At 40.0% G+C, this 24,177-nt stretch overlaps 1 protein-coding gene across 1 annotated transcript in view; it reads right to left on the reverse strand.

Moving 5' to 3' along the window:
* CUNH8orf34 (chromosome unknown C8orf34 homolog) overlaps window positions 1-24,177 on the reverse strand; it is a 327,589-nt gene that overhangs the window by 136,596 nt on the left and 166,816 nt on the right. Inside the window, 1 exon segment of the mRNA XM_027127946.1 lies at window positions 5,171-5,306. Within this exon segment, the coding sequence (XP_026983747.1) occupies window positions 5,171-5,306 (136 nt within the window).

A 24,177-nucleotide genomic window follows, 5' to 3' on the forward strand; every position in this document is an offset into this window, starting at 1 on the left:
TGGTTTTAATATTTTTTCTTTCTATTTAAATTTTATAGTTTGATTAATATGTGTCTTGGCACGTTTCTCCTTGGATTTATCCTGTATGGGACTCTGTGCTTCCTGGACTTGATTGACTATTTCCTTTCCCATATTAGGGAAGTTTTCAACTATAATCTCTTCAAATATTTTCTCAGTCCCTTTCTTTTTCTCTTCTTCTTCTGGGACCCCTATAATTCAAATGTTGGTGCATTTAATGTTATCCCAGAGGTCTCTGAGACTGTCCTCAATTCTTTTCATTCTTTTTTCTTTATTCTGCTCTGTGGTAGTTATTTCCACTATTTTATCTTCCAGGTCACTTATCCGTTCTTCTGCCTCAGTTATTCTGCTATTGATTCCTTCTTGAGAATTTTTAATTTCACTTATTGTGTTGTTCATCATTGTTTGTTTCCTCTTTAGTTCTTCTAGGTCCTTGTTAAACATTTCTTGTATTTTCTCCATTCTATTTCCAAGATTTTGGATCATCTTTACTATCATTACTTTGAATTCTTTTTCAGGTAGACTGCCTCTTTCCTCTTCATTTGTTTGGTCTGGTGGGTTTTTACCTTGCTCCTTCATCTGCTGTGTATCTTCTCATTTTGCTTAACTGTGTTTGGGGTCTCCTTTTTGCAGGCTGCAGGTTGATAGTCCCCGTTGTTTTTGGTGTCTGCCCCCATTGGGTAAGGTTGTTTCAGTGGGTTGTGTAGGCTTCCTGGTGGAAGGGACCGGTACCTCTGTTCTGGTGGAGGAGTTTGGATATTGTCTTTCTGGTGGGTAGGATCGCGTCTGGTGGTGTGTTTTGGGGTGTCTGTGAACTTAATATGATTTTAGGCAGCCTTTCTGCTAATGGGTGTGGTTGTGTTCCTGTCTTGCTAGTTGTTTGGCATAGGGTATCCAGCACTGTAGCTAGCTGGTGGTTGAGTGGAGCTGGGTCTTAGTGTTGAGATGGAGATCTCTGGGAGAGCTCTCACCAACTGATGTTACATTGCTCGGGAGGTCTCTGGTGGAGCAATGTCCTGAACTCGGCTCTCCCACCTCAGAGGCTCAGGCCTGATACCCGGCCAAAGCACAAAGACCATGTCAGCCACATGGCTCACAAGAAAAGGGAGGGATAAAAAAGAAACAAAAAAATAAAATAAAATAAAATTTATTAAAATAAAAATAATTAAAATAAAAAAGTAATAAAAAAAAGAAGAGAGCCACCAAACCAATAAACGAATCACCCAATGAATACAAGCACTAAAAACTATACTAAAAAAAAAAACAAAAAAACGGACATACAGAACCCTAGGAGAAATGGTAAAATCAAACCTATACAGACAAAATCACACAAAGAAGCATACATATACACACTCACAAAAAGAGGAAAAGGAAAAAAGAAAAAAAATATATATATATAAAGGAAGACAGCAACCAAATCAATAAACAAATCTGCCAATGATAATTAGCCCTAAATACTAAACTAAGATAAACATAAAACCAGAAACAAATTAGATGCAGAAAGCAAACCCCAAGTCCACAGTTGCTCCCAAAGTCCACCACCTGAATTTTGGTATGATTCGTTGTCTATTCAGGTATTACACAGATGCAGGTACATCAAGTTGACCGTGGAGGTTTAATCTGCTGCTCCTGAGGCTGCTGGGAGAGATTTCCCTTTCTCTTTATTCGCACAGCTCCTGGGGTTCAGCTTTGGATTTGGCCCCGCCACTGCATGTAGGTCACCTGCTGGTGTTTGTTCTTGGCCCAGACAAGATGGGGTTAAAGGAGCAGCTGATTGGGGGGAGGGAGGGGCACGGAGTGCGGGGCGGGCCTGCGGCGGCAGAGGACAGCATGACGTTGCACCAGCCTGATGTGCCCTGCGTTCTCCCGGAGAAGTTGTCCCTGGATCACGCGACCCTGGCAGTGGCGGGCTGCACAGGCTCCCAGGAGGGGAGGTGTGGAGAGTGACCTGTGCTCGCACACAGGCTTCTTGGTGGCGGCAGCAGCAGCCTTAGCGTCTCATGCCCGTCTCTGGGGTCTGCACTTTTAGCCGCGGCTCGCGCCCGTCTCTGGAGCTCCTTTAAGCAGCGCTCTTAATCCCCTCTCCTCGTGCACCAGGAAACAAAGAGGGAAGAAAACGTCTCTTGCCTCCTCGGCAGCTCCAGACCTTTTTCCCGGACTCCCTCCCGGCCAGCCGTGGCGCACTAACCCCCTGCAGGCTGTGTTCTCGCCGCCAACCCCAGTCGTCTCCCGGCGCTCCGACCAAAGCCCGAGCCTCAGCTCCCAGCCCCGCCCGCGCCGGCGGGTGAGCAGACAAGCCTCTCGGGCTGGTGAGTGCCGGTCGGCACCGATCCTCTGTGCGGGAATCTCTCCGCTTTGCCCTCCGCACCCTTGTTGCTGTGCTCTCCTCCACGGCTCTGAAGCTTTCCCCCTCCGACACCCGCAGTCTCCGCCGCGAAGGGGCTTCTAGTGTGTGGAAACCTTTCCTCCTTCACAGCTCCCTCCCACTGGTGCAGGTCCCGTCCCTATTCTTTTGTCTCTGTTTTTTCTTTTGTCTTTTGCCCTACCCAGGTATGTGGGGAGTTTCTTGCCTTTTGGGAAGTCTGAGGTCTTCTGCCTGCGTTCAGTAGGTGTTCTGTAGGAGTTGTTCCACATGTAGATGTATTTCTGATGTATTTGTGGGGAGGAAGGTGATCTCCACATCTTACTCCTCCGCCATCTTGAAGGTTCCCTCCAGTGGTATTTTTAAAATATTATGTGGATACAAAACTGGACACTACCCACAGTCCTCCAGTTTCTGACTTCTGCCTCAGATAACAGCTCAGCCCTGGCTTAAAAAGTCTAATTCTCACAGTCCTAAAAGCCTTACTTGTAACTAGAAGAGGTGAGCCAGCAACACAAATTGATGTTTGACAACTAACTGCAGAAAACTCTGATAACTACATCAGTGCATCACAGAGGCAGTCCACTCTAAATAGTACTGGGAGACAATTCTCCGTGAATCTCTCACGTGTCAGCATATCTTATGAGCAGAGACACTGACAGCCTTTCTTTCCAACCATCTGTTTGGGGATGTTTGTATAGCAGACAGCCTTGGAAGACAGATATGGGGTCTCTCTCTAGAGCAGTGCTAACTTCATATAAAATATTCAGGTTTCCTAAACTCAGTGTTCCTCTCATATACTGTAACCTGCTGTCCTCTGTGTGTCATCCTCTGTGTGTCACGCCATGAGATTTGTGGCTCAGGGAACCAATGAAAATGCTAATACTCTGACAGTTGTTACTGCTGTCATGAGTAGTAAGTCCTTGGTCTCTGACCCAGGAGTTTCATGTCTTTTGCCAGCATCATAAAACAGTATTAGGTTGCAAATAGAGTAAATTTTCAGGTTCCTCATAGTTTTTGACAACTGATCTTAGTTTTTCTTCCACTCTAAACTCTGGCTACAGCAGCTACTCTAAACTCAACAGCCTAGTGTCTTCCACCATACTTCTCCCATTGATTTCCCTGAATCAATCTTGCTTTTGAAAGTACATACAGTATTGCTTTATTCTCCATCAAGGCAATCATGAACTCAAAGCATTTCAGACACCTAAATCTCTTTGTAGCTCATCATTTCTATCTATTTTAGGCTTCCTTCTTCAACTTCACACAATAGCTTGGTGTTTAGCAAAAAAATAAAACGACTAAGCAGGCAGACTGTCAAGCTATATTGCTGGGGTTTGAAACTGTGTTTTGCCACTCACTAGCTGTGTACTTGGGTAACATAGAAAGAATACGATAAATGTAATTGATTATTATTCAGTTGAATATTCAAAACTTTCAGTTAGGAGTTTACCTTAAATGCAGGTGGCCTGTAATTTATAATCTAACTTATCACTGGGAAACTAAATGTAAATAATTTAGGGCTATGAATGGGTTTGGCCCTTTGCCAATTCAAGTCCTCAATACTTCATTAAAACATACCGTTTGCATAGGATTTCCTTTCAAAAAGAAAACACCTCATATCCCAATCTTCTACAAATAATATGAAGGACCAAGGACCAAGCACCAACCCCTCTCCAGTCAAACTGTAAATGTACAAATATACTATCAAGTTCCTTTAAACTGCCAAACAACTCTTCCATAGATGACCTTGCACACTCACGATGCCTAAATATCATCACATAAATATCAGCCGGGTTGTTCACAACCCTCATCGAAAAATCAATCCACGCAAATATTACTTGTCTGAAGCAACGTTTCCATTGGTGTTTTCACTGTGCTATGCCATTTCTCTTAATGGTCTCAAATAATATCCCCTGATTTTCTATTTATTTTTATTTCTATTTCTTTTTACTCTTCTAAGCCTATGACAATTAAAATTAAAATTCCAAAGGGGTGAAGGCAAGGAAAAGCTACAAAAATCTGATTTGATTTTCCTACACTTGCCCCCACCCAGTTCCAAGCCACTAATCCCCTCTCAAACTGTACAATAGAACAGCAGAGACATAAAGAAAAGGAGATAAAACTGGCCAGCCAGTGCATTGTTCTTGCTAATCTGCGCCATTTACATAAGGGTTAGAAGGCTTGTTTTATCGTTTAAACAGGCTTAAAAGCCTCTTTGCAAATGAGATTTTGTTCCTACAAAAGAATGAATTCTAGCTATTTGGTGAGTTTCTGCTAGACCAGCACTGGGAGCTGACTTGGCAGTAACTTAAGCTACTTCTTTGGCCACATACAGTATATGCAAGGATTGCTTTCAGCTGCCAAAACTGAAAGGCATCAAGCTGATTAAATTCTTTCCAGGACGTGAATAGGATGTGGGGCATGTTAAGAGGCCAATAATATCAGATCTAAAACTGTACCTGGGCAAACTGGCCTTTATGCAGGTGCTTTAGAGTGGCTTTGAACTTTCAGAGCCCCTTGAATCTTCTTTTGAAAAGGAACAGAAGGGCAGACAGCAAATGAAATTCAGAGACAGAAAGTCTTAAAATAGTCTCCGGCTGTGAAGTAAAGACAATCTAAACTCTTTGATTCATTGTCGGTCTGAGTGGCATTGGGCACAGGGATAAACTGTACAACTAACTCCCTTGTCAATGTCAGCACAGAAGAGTACACGCATTGCATCAAAAGCTTAGATTTAAAAAATTCAACATCATGTTTATACAAAGATATACCTATTATTTGCTTTACCTGGCACACCTTGAACAGATGTTCAGTGTGACTTTGGCCTGAGGTTCAGCAGAGTGAGTAGCTCGACCTTGGTTAAATTTGTTCCCAGAAGGTACCAGGGTAGTTACTCCCTCCATTCTTAAATCATCAAGATCCTCTGTAACAACATAAACAATTGCAGAGAAAAAAATTAACTCTAATAGAATGAAGAAGATAAGTCCAGGTTTTCAGATATCTGCCAGTAGTTGGTTAGCAAAACATTACATTTCCACTTTGCAAAACTCTTCCCTCATGCATCAATTCGTTTTCCAATTATTTCTAGATGTAGTTGGAGAAAATTATATGAGAAGATTTACAGGAGCAAAATGGTGAGAGATGAATCTGTCTGCACGATGGGCAGACCATACGTGACTGTGGGACGTGGATCCACAACTTCTGCTGTAACCATCCACAGAAGTCAACCATAATCTCTACAGCAATTGGCCCCAAATGGTCAGGAGTTAGTCAGTGACTGCCCCCTTCCAACTAAGAACAATCCAGAGGAAGACAAATTATGCTCCCAAACCAATTACACAAGGTCATTCATTTCTAATGTGCCTGCCTTGAGCCTCCCCATCCAACACCCTCCAATCAGAATACACCTGAAGCCTTCTCTTTTTCCATTCTAAACCATTCCTTTTTGTCTGCACCTTGGGAGGACAGTAGTATACCGGGAGAGTCACACCCCAGGTGTTCACTGAAGCCTCCTATTTCTTCCAGGCCCTCAATCAACACTTAAAATGTCTATTTCTCTTGTAATTTAGTCCTGATACAATTTGTACATGATCTCCTGCTTTATTCAGAGGATAGGGAGTCTTGTAAAAAAGGATTCTATTTACTTGCTCTCAGCCTTAGCGAAAGAGGGACATAAAGTTTCAAAAGATCCATTATAATTTTGCCAAAACATAATCCACGATTGAGGTTACTACCTATATAAGAAGGGAAATCGCTCTTTCCTGATAAGGCTGTAGACTATCCAAACATCTTAGGCCTCTCACAAAACAATCGAGAGGATTTCTAACTGTTAAAAATAGGACAACAGGCCCATAACGAAGTTGCTTATGCTAAGCCCACGTTACCAAACGGATACTTAATTTAATCACAGTTTAAGCTCTCTCAGCAATGGAATCCTAAACCATCAGGCATCACCTGGTCAGCACTAGTGAGTTAACTTGCCTGATAGACCCCTGCTGTCCCCTAAAGGAAAGTGACCTTGCCACGACCAACCTGTTGTTTGCTAGTATAGCATCCTGCATCCACTGCCTTCTGTCTATAAAAGTCTTCAATTTTGTACAGCTCCTTGGAGTTCCTTTCTTCCTTCTAGATTGGAGGCTGCCTGATTCATGAATCATCTACTCAGCTGAATTTTGTTTCTAACAACCGAATATGGCAAACAAGTGCCAAATTTTCCTGAGATTGTGACTAGTCTAAGTCATAAACAGACCTTCTGTTATCTGAAGAAGATTAGTCAACACACTACCTCTACAGGCAACCCCAAATGAAATCCCTTCATCTACTTGCATATGAGCAATCTGGGTGTGTCCTTAGAGGTTCAACTTAAACTTTATGAGCGTCAAAAACAACTCATCACCTTGACCTGGTTGTAAACGTATAGTCCCCTTGTTGTGGGGTAACCCCTTCAAAACGCGCTGCTTCTGCTTAACTAGTTATAAGCGCCCCTCTCTTCTCATGGTTCCTCATGTCATGCGGCACAGACAGTACTACTGCCTGAGAACACACAACACTTTTCAGTTAGCTAATTAGCCTCCCATGAGATTCTTCCCATCACACTACTATTCACCACTGAGACACCTTGACTTGCCCACCCTCCTCCCTGCACCAGGGGAAGGGAACCTTAACATTTTCTTAGCTCAGTTAGGAACTTGCTATACCTCATTCAGTGTTTTTAAGGACTCCCATTGAAAACTCTGACCTAATGTTATTTGTTGACAGATCATACCTCAAAACTTGAAACTGGAGCAGAACACGCTAACACCAATTTAAGCTTGCCTGTAGAATGCAGTCCTCTACCCGAGGGAAAAATCAGCCCAAAGGGCAAAGCCACTGCACTTCCTTGAGCTTGTCTACTATAGCCAAAGACCACAGAGTAAATACATATCAGGCATGTTATTTTAGAAAAACCATGGCTTTGGGATGCTTTGGAAAGAAAGGGTCATCTCTGCTGGAACCCCCATCAAAAATGGACAAGATGTTTAACACACTTTTAGATGCCCTCTTACTTCATAAAGAGGTAGCTGCTGTGAAAAAGAAATAACATGGAAGCTAAAAGAAATACTCCAGCAGATCATTTTGCCAAACAAGCAGCCTTAACAATGGTTTTGATCCTATCTAAACTCTTAAAGGATGAATCCTTAAAGGAATTCAAAGAAACCATTATAAAATATCAATTTTTAGCCCCTCATTTTGAAAAGAAAAATGGAAAAAAAAAAGTGGTTCTAGCTTCACTCAGATCATCTCTGGTGCTCCCAAGACAGCTGCGTAGTGGCACTGTATGGTTTCAAATAGATATTAGCTAAATTTCTCCATGAAACTACTCATCATGGTACAGTTAAATTGGTTACTATCTTAAATCAACACGGCTGGGGAAACTTTAAAAAGACAGCTGAGGTCATTTTTAAGTCACATGGACTTGTCAACAGCATAACTCTAGAGAACCTGTGAATGTGGGAAATGACCAGGAACCAAAGCTTCGAAGGCCCTTTGAACACCTCATGATGTATTTTATATAGCTTCCACTTTTCATGAGGTTTGAATATATTTTAGTTATCGAATGTCTATATAATTTCAGAGTGAGTTTAAACATCTCTTTGCCAAAAAGCTATAATCTTTACAGTTGCTAAAAAGCTGGTCGATTTTGTGATTCCAATCTTGGGAATATAAACTTTCATATCAAGTGACCAAGACACACACTTCACAAGAAATATTATAAAAAAAAAAAAAAGCTCTGTAAAGTATTACCCTTTACTCAGAAACCACACTGCTCTTATCACCTACAAACTTCTGAAAGGTGAAAAGAATCAATGACATCTTGAAATGAAATTAACAAAACTTTCAGAAGTCCTTGAGCTCCCTTGGTCAAAGGTACTCCCACCCACCCTTATGCCAATATGGTCCACTCCTAGAGAACATACTGTTTATTTCCCTGTGAACTAGTTACTGGAAGGCCCAAGTGCATCAGGATTTTACCTACAATACTATACTCTGCCCTGATGCATGTAGACATTGCAAAATGTTGCAAGAGACTCACGGACTACACTCAGTCCTATTACTAACAGGTTAATGTTGCATTCAAACATCTTAAACAGCCTCTTCATGACATTCAACTATAAGATTTCATCTGTTGGGAGATACAACAGAGAAAAGTCGCTCTTGAACATCACTGGAAGGGATTCTATCAGATATTGTTAACAACGAATACAGAAGGAAAGCTCCCTGGAGTGAATCCTTGGGCTCACATTTCATAACTAAAGAAACAATCCAGAACCAACAAAATTGGAAGCCTGCTCTAATAGGGGACCTCAAAATGCAGATTCTCTAGAAGCAGCTGATCTTCAAAGTAGACAGATGACCCAAGATCCTCAGAACAACCTGATGACCTCAGATAGTGGACAGCTTCTGCACAAGATAGTGGACCAAAACCCTTGCCTAATTACTATTTTGTTTTTTATCTGCTTATTTACATTCTTCTTCTAATTTCTATAGACCCCTGGTTATCACTCACCCATAATGGCCCTTCTCCTTTTATTCCCTTCTTACTAAAATTGTTAGATCAGAGCATAATTATTCTAACACCAATCTTAGATTTCCCAAATAGTACCCTTCAAGCTTACTGATTGCTGGATATGTCATTCCTCACCAGACCTCCATGGTAAAAACCTAGGGCTATTTCCAGTCTCAACAAATGAGATCAAAGACAATTACAGCCAACGGCATTTCACTTGCACTTATGTGGACAAATGACCTTAAACAAGGTCATTTGCTACTTTCCTAGCAATGCCCTCTCACAGAAAAAGAAAAAATTATTACGATCTATCAATTAGACCCTAGGTAATTCTAAATTTGAATTCAGAATTTCCTAAAATGATGGGCCAATTACTTAGTATCTGGAAGAGACTAATATAGATACAAATGTGCAAACAGGCCAATGTAAGGTCTTGGTTTCAACTTCATGCCATGAATAATTTCTTTTTTCCTGGATATCCATGTATTCCTACCAGATACTACTTCCTCTGCAACCAGGATGGCTAGTTTTGCTTGTCTCAAATTAATATTGCATGCACTTTAGAAACAGTATTCCAAAACTTATCTGCGCACAGACACCTTAATTCTAAAGTCATGAAAGCAGGAAATTCAGATGTGCGCTCCAAAATGAGGTTACCCTCAATTATTTAGGCACTTTACCTGGGGGTGTTACTGATTCATTGTTTATGCAAACAATCAAAGCAGTGCTTCCAATAATAAGAATCATATAAACAAAAGGCTATGAGACATAGATCATTTTAATTCTGGCAGAAGTTAAAAATAATATCACCTCTACCTTAGACGGAATACAGATCAGTCTCAATTCCTTGGCAAGAGCAGTGATGGACAATCTAGATTTCCTGTTCACTAGTCACGACAGTACCTGTGCAATTGCTAACAGTTCTTGCTATACTTGGCTCAATGAAACAGGTAAGGTAGAAAAGGCTACCTATCACTTGAAGGAAAAAGCTACTTGGCTCACCAAGGCTGATCTTTATGACTTGTGGGATTGTTCTCTTAGCCTTGGTTGGATAATTTGGGTTCTTGGTTCTGAAGCATCTTAAACACGCTTTTCATTACTCTTGTTTTTGTCATAGTGGTCATCATGCCCGTCCAGTGAACTCTATCCAGAGTCTTATATGCTTTTATGCAGCCCCTCTCTCATCAGATGATCACCATTTTAATACAACACCAAAAAGATTAAGAAGCTCTTATGATAAAACTGACTATGGAGACAAGTCGACAATCATGAAGCAGTGAAGATTTGAATCTTGAGTCTTGTCTTTTGGCCAACTTCCTGCCAGGGAGAGAATGACTAAAAGAGAAGAGTGAGAGACTGAACGTACAAAAAGACAATGGAAAGATCATATATGACATTAGAACAGAGACCCACAACCTCTGATGGAAACGATCAGTGAAGCCAAATCACAACATCTGCAGCAGTTGGCCCAAAGCACTCAGGACCTGGTTCATAGAGGCCACGTCCCCTCCTTTGGCCCAACTCAGAACCAAGCAGAGAAAGCCAAATATGCTCCCCAAGCTAAATGCATATCTCCACAAATGGCCAACTTCAAATATCTAAAGGTCTGTCACACGGAAGAGATATCAGAGTTCCCAAAGTCAGTAATATTAAGGAGAGACTCTAGCCAACTAGAAATTTTTTGAAGCAAGCAGTAATACTTTTTTCATCAAGGAATCTCATGATTCTTAAGGTAACAGTGGTAGAGAAAGATTATGTAAAAATAACCTCATGGGAATTTTTTAAAATATACTTGTTCTATTTCGATACTTTGAAGTCAAACTCTGTAGTGACTGTTAATGTCTAGTTAAGAAGTTAGATATAACTATAAGGTAATGTGATCAGCTCTATCCCAGAAAAAAAACAAAAATAAATGTTTTGTATGTTATGGAAAACATGTGAAAAATCAACTAACTGAAGTTAAAAACAAACCCATGAAACGGCCAAGTACTATCCGTCAGCACTTGACAATATTCTATTTTAATCATGTAGGTTAGTTTCAGTTTCCTAACTGAAACCTAAATGATAAAGGAATTATTAGGAAGGAATAATTAGGTAACAGTTGAGTAAAAGTATACAAGCCAGACCAGGTGGTAAAGGACTCTTCACAGGGATGTAGGAACTTGAAAAAGCAGAGATTTGAAGGGACATGGTATATCAGGGAAAGTTATACAGCTATATGACCGTAACTTGAGATGTATAGGGATAGAAGAATGTAATACTGGAAAAGGGTTTAGTCTCAGATGATGAAGGGAGATAGAGTCATTGAATCTGTGTTTTATAGAGATCATTGTAGATGTACTTATTGAAATAAACAATTTTCTAAATTTACAAAATTGCTTTTCTGATAACTAGAGATAGGAAATAAGTTTTTCTCACTTACTATTGTAATCTCACTGTCTTAGAAGTGTGTCTAGCACAGGGTAGGCATTCACTGATATTTGCTGACTACAAGACTTTTTTTCCTGCAAATGATAGGCCTGAGCTCCCCTGAGATGTCACGCAGAGCACTTATCAGACACCTGTCTCAAGAGAAGATTTCTGTATAATTTGATAAACTTGGTTAATTAACTATTTGACAAGTTGATCTTTATGTGGAATTGGCTTTTGGAAAATTGGTTTTTGAAGGAATACATGTGTTGCACTTGCCTACAGCCATTTGGCAAAGTGAAAACCCGAAACAAGGAGTTGAGGCGGGAAGAAGCCTGTATCCTCCATAATGGATGTACCAGCTGCTGAGGGCCTGGGGTAAGGAAGTAACAGTAGCAAGAGAGAGAAATGCATCAGAAGGTAATTTCAGAGGAAGATTCAACAGGTTGTCGTGAATGATTGCATGTGAAATCCTTGCAGGTTTCTCCATATTACCACTTTCAGGGAATATAGGAAGAGATAACATCTTTGGTTTCACACATGCTTAGATGGAGCTATCGTCAAGATATCCATATGGATATTTGGTAGGCAGTTAGAAGGGCAAGTCTGGAGTAATGGAGTGTGGAATGAAGCTATAGACCATATGGTTGAGAAAAGCTGATAGAATTATCAGCCCAGCAGTTAAAATCAAGCAGTGACACTTCTTATGTCTAACTTTCTTTACAAATGAAATGTGTGCATTATATGAATATTATATTTAAAAGAAGAGTACCGTATTTATTCTTTTTCACAATAGAAAGCCCAAAGCAGTAATTTATTTTTAAAGGTAGCCGATAAGCTTGTGATGCACCTTTTGAATCACAGGGTTACTACAGAGAAAAATGAACTAATTTATGACTAAAGACATGAGCACTTCACGCAATCCAAATAACCAGGAATTAATCAAGCAAAGAATTGTTTTCATTTAATTTAAGGAATAACTGCTGCCTAGATGAAATAATCCCAGGACTTTCATTTCATTCAAGTGTAATCCATGAAATAATTTACAGCTGCTTGAACTAGACAATGTGGGATATGAGTGAATTTTCACATCTGTTTCTAGGAACAAAAATTAAAAGCTTTCCAAACATAAGTCCCTTCACAGTGATTCAGTGATGGGTTACACAAGAATTATACGGCAGTTTTTCCCTGTATTGCAACTGTTTGGTTGATTTACGTCGATAGAGCTGATTTGGTCAAATATTTTAAACAGATGTTATATATGCTGAGTGAATTATTAAAAAAATAAAACAAATGTTAAGAAAACATATAAGAAATGAGACAGGTTTTAATAAAATATTTATGAATACTTTTTTGTTATGTGAGACAGCTAAACTATTTCCTTAAAAAAGGGAAAGAAAGAATTGAGAGCAAAACATAATTCACTTTGCTGGGATAAATTCTGGTTGAAAGGTGGAAGAAGGATGTCGAGGCCATGCTTCTATTGCTTCTCTATTTCTACAATCATGCCTCCAATATGAGTTCGGTTTTCTTTCTCAGTATATCAGTGTAGTATGGCTTAACTAGATTCATAATTGATAAGAACAAAATGGTAGACATGAGAAATTACAGGCTGGAATTTTTTAGAATAAATTTAGTTTAAAAAATTTAAGTTAGCATTGCATTTTAAAAAGTTTGGTGGAATTTAAAAGCTGAGTTGAAGTTTCCCTTTTTAATGAGAGAGAGTAGGTTACAGAATATTTACTTTCCTTGACCACATGAGATCAATAAACAAAGAAAGTGATTTGGCCAGTGGGTTAGGGAAAATGTTTATGTAAACTTAAATTTACATTCGTTCTCTGTCTTCTAGTGTTAACTGAAAAGAGCAAAAAACTTTCTGAGATATTTTTTGTTAGCTACCAGTTCCTGTTTAATTTCTTTGACCATCAACAGCCAAATACATGATGATCACAAACATTTGTAAAAACTTATGGGCTGGAACTTGTTTGCTTAGATTGCAAATGAATCCCAAGACTTGTGTTCATTGAACCCATCATTACATAAATTGTGAAGCCTTCTCTGTTAGTCAGAAAAATTAAGACATCTGGGAGTGGTTTTCTCCTTCCATTCCGTAAGAAAATACTAGTGCTTCTAACAAATTTCAACCCAAACATTACTCAAAGTCTGATTTCTGCATCAGAGTACATCTATATTTTCCTCAATTTGCACCTACCACAAATTCAAAAGATTATATTGTATACACAAAAAAACTGACTTCCTCCTGAAACTTTTGTCACCCCCTAAAGGTTTGACAGACAGACGTTGTGAACAAGTCTCTTTATTTTAAAAATAACTGAAATTCCAGGCATGTGGACTCATTTCAGGTGGAGTTCGATAAGCAGACTGTCTGGTATGACTGAAAGCTTGGTTACAGCCCTAATTGAAGTGAGGACACCTCGCGACCAACACAGAAATCTAGAGACAGCCAGAGGAGGTGCACCAACGACCAGACTTGAGGGGTAGGAGGGGGAGGCCACAGATGGAGGTTGGCAGAGCTAAGTAGAGGTGTTCAGGAATAGAACTGGGAAACAGAAAGGAGGCAAACCAAGCACAGGGTTCACAGTGTAGACAAGAGCAAGGCAAGGAAGGCTGGTTAATCTAAAAGGCTGGGATTAGACAGATTATTAATATTTGTAGCATGATGGGTAAAATATTTAATTTTTTAATGAGAATCATACAAAATCTTGCAGAGCTCATCATTTTAACCACCATTTAAAAGTGTATTTAATTTTAATTCCCCTGGGACATGTCTCTGGCTAAAGCACTCGTATCATTCATCTCTCTCAATAGTGAGAAAGCATTTCTCATCCCAATGGTTTAGTTATGGGATGATTACTTACCCTATTAGGTACCATTATGTTACAGTAAGCATTATTTCAGCCATTACAGGCGATACATCACACTAACACTTATTTTTTTGTTTGTTTCTAAACGACTTATGAAGGCTATTTAATATAATTTTTATGTTCCCACAGGCTCTGTATTAAATAAATAAGGTCTTATGTTGGGAAGTTCCTATGTGCACTGTATCAGTTTGTTGCTTGCTAATGAACTTTTGACCATAAACCTAATAATTACACCCTATACCATACTGGATAATATTTTCAAGCATTTTTTTTTTTTTTTTTTTTTTTGCAGTACGCGGGCCTCTCACTGTTGTGGCCTCTCCCGTTGCGGAGCACAGGCTCCGGACGCGCAGGCTCAGCGGCCATGGCTCACGGGCCCAGCCGCTCCGCGGCATGTGGGATCTTCCCGGACCGGGGCATGAACCCGTGTCCCCTGCATCAGTAGGCGGACTCGCAACCACTGCACCACCAGGGAAGCCCTGGATGATATTTTTATTCTTGATCCAGACCGCAAGTATCAACTGAGTTCATTTTGATAAGTGTTTCTGCATTATTTACATAATTTGCTAACTCGAAATAAGCCCTTTGGAGAGAGTATGATCCATTCATACCCTAATTGCTATAGTCCCAATACTATACAGTTCAGTATCCATGCTCTAAACTTGTCTTTGGTAAAGGTGATTCTGCCTGAAGTCAGTTGACCTCACATACCTGACACAAACACATAAAACTAGAGTGCTACGAGGTTAGTGATTAAACTCAGAATTTGTTGTTAGTTTACCTTTTTCTTGGATTTCAAGTGTAACAGGTCTTGGTGGTGAACACCTCCCGCCATCACCCTCCTTTCCTCTTTCTTCTCTTGTATTCTGAAGTTCTTTTTGCTTAAGTCTCCAGTTTTGATAGTACCCTTCCTTCACTAAAGCCTCAGCCGAGTAGACTTCCTTCACTTCAACCATCCTCCGTTTTATTCCCTTTGTACTTGGCGACCCTCCTCTGAACTTTGCGCTTGTCGATACTGAGAGTTTCAACCCACCATGCAATATTCTCAATGAAGCAAATTTTAACCAACTAAACGCATGTTAAAAAGTAAAAATAAAATACAAAAAAGTATTTTAGTATGCTTGTCACATGTGTTGGGACCCTAAATCCAATATGGTTAGTCTAAAAAAGATGTTAAGTCTCATAACTGCCTCCTATCCTCTCTCCTTCAATCTTCCTTCATTTCTGTTTTATGTAGAGCCCTTTGGGATAAGTAAAAAAAGAATCACATTTTAGGAAAAATAAAAAAAGAAGATCGTGGCTGGTCATATGCTAAACTTGCTGCTGATGTATTCTGGGTACGGCTGCCAACTCCTTCTCCCTTGTGGTGTGCCACAGGCGAGAAGCAGTCACAGGACATACCTTTCCCATCACCGAGATACGAGCCACATGCCACAAGATGTTGCCACCCTGTCTGACACATTGTAAATCCACTTTCCATTCTGTGATGCTTTCTTGGAATTCACATGCTGTTCTCATCCCTTACACTTCAAGCCACAAAACGTTGCCACCACACATTAAATTCTACAAGATTATTTTCATCTTGTTCCATTTTCTTGGACAGTTGCCTCCATGGAACTGTTCTTTAATAGCATGTCATGCAGGATGATACCACCTAAGAACCTCATCTCACTTCCTACATTATATAAATTTTTGAGTTTCCTAAAGAAGAGTATTTGGTGATAAGAAAAAAAAAACATAAAAATCTAAAAGTGAATGAACTGACTATGCAATATACTCCCTATAGCAACCCTAGCCTCTTCCTGTGCCATGAACAATCTAAGATCATTAATATCTTCAGGTCTCTGCACTTGCTGTGTTTTCTCCCTCGGGTGCCCTTGCCCCAGATATGACCATACTGCCTTTCTCTCCCTTCATTCAAGTCTCTGCTCAAATACTGCCTTATAAGAGGGGATTTCCTTGACTACTCTGTCTAAGAGAGCATCTTCTATTATTCTTTATTCTTGTTATCTCTGTTTATCTTCAGAACAACTGTTACATCCTGGAATTATTACATTTTTAATTTATTTGTTCATCATTTGATTCCTCACTAACGAATTCTCAACATGGCAGAGACTATCTCTGAATGACTATTCAGACTATATAGTCTGAGTGACTATTCAGTCACTCATTCATTCAATGTATACATTGAATGAATGAGTGACTGAATCATCCAACACCATGATATCCATGTCACTGTTACTCCATTTTATTAATAAGGTATTTTACAGATAAAGCCCCTCAGGAAGTGTGAAGGACTTCCCCAGAGCACACAGTATTAAATGGAACAGACAGCAATTGAAGTCTGATTGGTCTGGCTTTAGAGGTGAGGGTCACCTTTTATGTATACACACAAATACCTGTAACAAATGATTTCTCAAATTAGTAGCTACATAAATTATTATTAACACAGGACTATTTGCCTTCCATGTTTCAGCAGACTTACACTGAGTTAACTCCATGTATAAGATACTATTCTCCAATGCCAAATTTTAGAGGAAAACCATCATTTGTTGAGTCCCTATTACACTTTAAGTACCCTTTTAGGTGCTTTGAGATGTCACACTTCATTTTGCTCCACAAAACAACCCTCTAAGGCAGTGGTTCTCAATCATGGGTGATTTATTCCTCCCTCCAGTACAAGCAGACACAGGACACCACCTGAAGACATTTTTGGTTGTCATAACTTAAAGGAGGGTGGGGGGTTGATGCCACTGGAACCTAGTGGGTACAGAACAGTCCTTCACAACAAAGAATTATCCAGCCCCAAATGGCAATAGTGCTGGGGGAACTTCAAGATGGCGGACGAGTAAGACATGGAGATCACCTTCTTCCACAAAAATACATCAAAAATACATCTACATGTGGAATAACTCCTACAAAACACCTACTGAACACTGGCAAAAGACCTCAGACTTCCCAAAAGGCAAGAAACTCCCCATGTACGTGGGTAGGGCAAAACAAAAAAGAAAAAACAGAGACAAAAGAATAGGGATGGGACCAGCCCCTCTGGGAGGGAGCTGTGAAGGAGGAAAAGTTTCCACACACTAGCAAGCCCCTTCTCTGGTGGAGACTGGGCGGGGGGCAGGGGGGGAGGCTTTGGAGCCATGGAGGAGAGCACAGCAACAGGGCTGCAGAGGGCAAAGTGGAGATATTCCCACACAGAGGATCAGTGCCGACCAGCACTCACCAGCCCGAGAGGCTTGTCTGCTCCCCCACCGGGGCGGGCGGGGGCTGGGAGCTGAGGCTTGGGCTTTGGAGGGAAGACCCCAGGGAGAGGACTGGGGTTGGCGGCGTGAACACAGCCTGAAGGGGGCTAGTGCACCACAGCTAGCCGGGAGGGAGTCCGGGAAAAACTCTAGACCTGCCGAAGAGGCCGGAGACCATTGTTTCGGGGTGCACAAGGAGAGGGGATTCAGAGCGCCGCCTAAACGAGCTCCAGAGATGGGCATGAGCCGTGGATATCAGCACGGACACAAGAGACGGGCATGAGACGCTAAGACTGCTGCTGCCGCCACCAAGAGGCCTGTGTGTGAGCACAGGTCACTCTCCACACACCCCCCTTCCGGGGAGCCTGTGCAGCCCGCCACTTCCAGGGTCCCGTGACCCAGGGACAAGTTCCCCAGGAGAACGCACGGTGCGCCTCAGGCTGGTGCAATGTCATGTTGGCATCTGCTGCCACAGGCTCGTCCCACGTTCCATACCCCTCTCTCCCCCCACCCCCGCCTGAGTGAGCCAGAGCCCCAGAATCAGCGGCTCCTTTATCCCCATCCTGTCTCAGCGGGAACAGACGCCCTCCGGCGACCTACACGCAGAGGCGGGACCAAATCCAAAGCTGAGCCCCGGGAGCTGTGAGAACAAGGAAGAGAAAGGGAAATCTCTCCCAGCAGCCTCAGGAGCAGCGGATTAAACCTCCACAGTCAACTTGATGTACCTGCATCTGTGGAACACCAGAATAGACAACAAATCATACCAAATTCAGGTGGTGGATTTTGGGAGCAACTACAGACTTGGGGTTTGCTTTCTGCATCTAATTTGTTTCTGGTTTTCTGTTTATCTTAGTTTAGTATTTACAGCTTATTATCATTGGCAGATTTGTTTATTGATTTGGTTGCTGTCTCTTTAATTTTGTATATATATATATTTTTCCTTTTTCTCTTTTTGTGAGTGTGTATGTGTATGCTTCTTTTTGCGATTGTGTCCGTATAGGTTTGCTTTTACCATTTGTCCTAGGGTTCTGTCTGTCAGTTTTCGGGTTTTTTTTTAAGTTTTTAGCACTTGTTATTAGTGGTGGTTTTGTGTTTTGGTTGCTCTCTTCTCTTTTTCTTTCATTTGTTTTTTTTTTACTTTTTAATTTTAATAATTTTTTTATAATAACTTTATTTTCTTTCTTTCTTTCTTTCTTTTTCTCACATTTCTTTGGAGTCATGTGGCTGACAGGGTCTTGGTGCTCCAGCCAGGTGTCAGGCCTGAGCCTCTGAGGTGGGAGAGCCGAGTTCAGGACGTTGCTCCACCAGAGACCTCCCAGCCCCACATAATATCAAACAGCGAAAGACCCCCCAGAGATCTCCATCTCAATGCTAAGACCAAGCTCCACTCGACGACCAGCAAGCTACAGTGCTGGACACCCTATGCTAAACAACTAGCAAGACAGGAACACAAGCCCACCCATTAGCAGAGAGGCTGCCTAAAATCACAGTAAGTTCACAGACATCCCAAAACACACCACTAGACTCGGTCCTGCCCACCAGAAAGAAAAGATCCAGCTTCATCCACCAGAAAACAGGCACCAGTCCCCTCCACCAGGAATCCTACATTACCCACTAAAACAATCTTACCCACTGGGGGCAGACACCAAAAACAACGGGGACTATCAACCTGCAGCCTGCAAAAAGGAGACCCCAAACACAGTAAGTTAAGCAAAATGAGAAGACAGAGAAATACATAACAGATGAAGGAGCAAGGTAAAAATCCACCAGACCAAACAAATGAAGAGGAAATAGGCAGTCTACTTGAAAAAGAATTCAGAGTAATGAGAGTAAAATGATGCAAAACCTTGGAAATAGAATGGAGGAAATACAAGAAACATTTAACAAGGATCTAGAGGAACTAAAGAGCAAACAAACAATGATGAACAACACAATAAATGAAATTAAAAATTCTCTAGAAGGAATCAGTAGCAGAATAACTGGGGCAGAAGAACAGATAAGTGACCTGGAAGATAAAATAGTGGAAATAACTACTGCAGAGAAGAATAAAGAAAAAAGAATGAGAAGAATTGAGAACAGTTTCAGAGACCTCTGGGACAACATTAAATGCACCAACATTTGAATTACAGAGGTTCAAGAAGAAGAGAAAAAAAAAGGGACTGAGAAAATAGTTGAAGAGATTATAGTTGAAACTTACCTAATATGGGAAAGGAAATAATCAATCAAGTCCAGAAAGCACAGAGAGTCCCATACAGGAAAAATCCAAGGAGAAACATGCCAAGACACATAATAATCAAATTATCAAAAATCAAATACAAAGAAAAAATATTAAAAGCAGCAAGGGAAAAGCAACAAATAACATACAAGGGAATCCCCATAAGGTTAACCATTGATCTTTCAGCAGAAACTCTGCAAGCCAGAAGGGAGTGGCAGGGCATATTTAAAGTCATGAAAGGGAAAAAACCTACAACCAAGATTACTCTACCCAGCAAGGATCACATTCAGAATCGACAGAGAAATTAAAACCATACAGACAAGCAAAAGGTAAGAGAATTCCGCACCACCAAACCACCTTTACAACAAATGCTAAAGGAACTTATCTAGACAGGAAACACAAGAGAAGGAAAAGACCTACAATAAAAAACCCAAAACAATTAAAAAAATGATAATAGGAGCATACATATCAATAACTACCTTAAATGTAAATACATTAAATACCCCAACCAAAAGACATGGACTGGCGGAAAGGACACAAAAATAAAACCTGTATATATGCTGTCTACAAGAGACCCACTTCAGACCTAGGGACACATACAGACTGAAAGTGAGGGGATGGAAAAAGATATTCCATGCAAATGGAAATCAAAAGAAAGCTGGCATAGCAATTCTCATATCAGACAAAATAGACTTTAAAATAAAGGCTATTACAAGAGACAAAGAAGGACACTACATAATGATCAAGGGATCAATCCAAGAAGAAGATATAACAACTGTAAATATTTATGTACCCAACATAGGAGCACTGCAATTCATAAGGCAAATGCTAACAGCCCTAAAAGGGGAAATACACAGTAACACAATCATAGTAGGGGACTTTAACACCCCACTTTCACCAATGGACAGGCCATCCAAAATGTAAATAAATAAGGAGACACAAGCCTTAAACGATACATTAAACAAGATGGACTTAATTGATATTTAGAGGACATTCCATCGAAAAACAACAGAATACACTTTCTTCTCAAGTGCTCATGGAACATTCTCCAGGATAGATCATATCTTGGGTCACAAATCAAGCCTTGGTAAATTTAAGAAAATTGAAATCGTATCAAGTATATTTTCTGACAACAATGCTATGAGACTAGATACCAATAACAGGAAAAAAATCGGTAAAAAATAAAAACATATGGAGGCTAAACAATACACTACTAAATAACCAAGAGCTCATTGAAGAAATCAAAGAGGAAATCAAAAAATACCTAGAAACAAATGACAATGAAATCACAACGACCTAAAACCTATGGGATGCAGCAAAAGCAGTTCTAAGAGGAAAGATTATACCAATACAATCTTACTTCAAGAAATAAGAAAAATCCCAAATAAACAACCTAACCTTACACCTAAAGCAATTAGAGAAAGAAGAACAAAAAAAATCCAAAGTTAGCAGAAGGAAAGAAATCATAAAGATCAGAAATAAATGAAAAAGAAATGAAAGAAACAATAGCAAAGATCAAGAAAACTAAAAGCTGGTTCTTTGAGAAGATAAACAAAATTGATAAACCATTAGCCAGACTCATCAAAAAAAAAGGGAGAAGACTCAAATAAATAGAATTAGAAATGCAAAAAGAGAAGTGACAACTGACACTGCAGAAATACAAAGGATCATGAGACATTACTACAAGCAACTATTTGCCAATAAAATGGACAACCTGGAAGAAATGGACAAATTCTTAGAAAAGCACAACCTTTTGAGACTGAACCAGGAAGAAATAGAAAATATAAAAAGACCAATCACAAGCACTGCAATTGAAACTGATCAAAAATCTTCCAACAAATCCAAGCCCAGGACCAGATGGCATCACAGGCGAATTCTATCAAACATTTAGAGAAGAGCTAACACCTATCCTTCTCAAACTCTTCCTACAGGAGGGAGGAACACTCCCAAACTCAGAGAGAGGAAAACTCTCAAACTCATTCTATGAGGCTACCATCACCCTGATACCAAAACCAGACAAAGATGTCACAAAGAAAGAAAACTACAGGCCAATATCACTAATGAACATAAATGCAAAAATCCTCAACATAATACTAGCAAGCAGAATCCAATAGCACACTAACAGGATCATACACCATGATCTAGTGGGGTTTATCCCAGGAATGCAACAATTCTTCAGTATATGCAAATCAATCAATGTGATACACCATATTAACAAACTGAAGGATAAAAACCATATGATCATCTCAACAGATGCAGAAAAAGCTTTCAACAAAATTCAACACGCATTTATGATAAAAACCCTTCAGAAATTAGGCATAGAGGGAACTTACCTCAACATAATAAAGGCCATATATGACAAACCCACAGCCAACATCATCCTCAATGGTGAGAAACTGAAACCATTTCCACTAAGATCAGGAACAAGACAAGGTTGCCCATTCTCACCACTATTATTCAACATAGTTTTGAAAGTTTTAGCCATAGCAATCAGAGTAGAAAAAGAAATAAACAGAATCCAGATTGGAACAAAAAACTAAAACTGACACTGTTTGCAGATGACATGATACTATACATAAAGAATCCTAAAGATGCTACCAGAAAACTACTAGAGCTAATCAATGAATTTGGTAGAGCAGCAGGACACAAAATTAATGCACAGAAATCTCTTGCATTCCTATACACTAATGATGAAAAATCTGAAAGAGAAATTAAGGAAACACTCCCATTTACCACTGCAACAAAAAGAATAAAATACCTAGGAATAAACCTACCTAAGGAAACAGAAGACCTATATGCAGAAAGCTATAAGATACTGATGAAAGAAATTAAAGATGATACAAACAGATGGCCAGATATACCATGTTCTTGGATTGGAAGAATCAACATTGTGAAAATGACTCTACTACCCAAAGCAATCTACAGATTCAATGCAATCCCTATCAAACTACAAATGGCATTTTTCACAGAACTGGAACCAAAAAGTTCACAATTTGTATGGAAATACAAAAGACCCCGAATCATCAAAGAATCTTGAGGGGAAAAAAATGGAGCTGGAGGAATCAGGCTCCCTGACTTCAAACTATATTACAAAGCTACAGTAATCAAGACAGTACGGTACTGGCACAAAAACAGAAATATAGATCAAGGGAACAGGATAGAAAGCCCAGAGATAAACCCACGCACATATGGTCATCTTATCATTGATAAAGAAGGCAAGAATATACAATGTGGAGAGGACAGCCTCTTCAATAAGTGGTGCTGGGAAAACTGGACAGCTACATGTAAAAGAATGATATTAGAACACTCCCTAACACCGTACACAAAAATAAAGTCAAAATGGATTAAAGGCCTAAATGTAAGGCCAGATACTATAAAACTCTTAGAGGAAAACATAGGTAGAATGCTCTATGACATAAATACAGCAAGATCCCTTTTGACCCATCTCGTAGAGAAAGGGAAATAAAAACAAAAATAAACAAATGGGACTTAATGAAACTTAAAAGCTTTTGCACCGCAAAGGAAACCATAAATAAGACGAAAAGACAACCCTCAGAATGGGATAAGATATTTGCAAACGAAGCAACTGACAAAGGATTAATCTCCAAAATTTACAAGCAGCTCATGCAGCTCAATACCAAAAAAAGAAACAACCCAATCTAAAAACGGGCAGAAGACCTAAGTCGACATTTCTCCAAAGAAGATATACAGATTGCCAACAAACACATGAAAGGATGCTCAACATCACTAATCATTAGAGAAATGCAAATCAAAAGTACAATGAGGTATCATCTCACACCAGTCAGAATGGCCATCATCTAAAAATCTACAAACAGTAAATGCTGGAGAGGGTGTGGAGAAAAGGGAACCATCTTGCATTGTTGGTGGCAATGTAAATTGATACAGCCACTATGGAGAACAGTATGGAGGTTCCTTAAAAAACTAAAAATAGAACTACCATACAAGCCAGCAATCCCACTACTTGGGCACATACCCTGAGAAAACCATAATTCAAAGGCTCATGTACCACAATGTTCATTGCAGCTCTACAATAGTTACAATAGCCAGGACACGGAAGCAACCTAAGTGTCCATCAACAGATGAATGGATAAAGAAGATGTGGCACATATATACAATGGAATATTACTCCACCATAAAAAGAAATGAAATTGAGTTATCTGTAGTGAGTTGGATGGACCTAGAGACTGTCATACAGAGTGAATTAAGTCAGAAAGAGAAAAACAGATACCATATGCTAACACTTATATATGGAATCTAAAACAAAAAACAAAAGTGGTTCTGAAGAACCTAGGGGCAGGACAGGAATAAAGATGCAGATGCAGAGAATGGACTTGAGGATACGGGGAGGGGGAAGGGTAAGCTGGGACGAAGTGAGAGAGTGGCATTGACATATATACACTACCAAATGTAAAACAGATAGCTAGTGGGAAGCAGCCGCATAGCACAGGGAAATCAGCTTGGTGGTTTGT

Source organism: Aethalodelphis obliquidens, unplaced genomic scaffold, assembly GCF_003676395.1.
Source record: "Aethalodelphis obliquidens isolate GAN/ISIS:26980383/991018 unplaced genomic scaffold, ASM367639v1 scaffold33, whole genome shotgun sequence".
In the NCBI taxonomy this organism is placed as follows: Eukaryota; Metazoa; Chordata; class Mammalia; order Artiodactyla; family Delphinidae; genus Aethalodelphis; species Aethalodelphis obliquidens.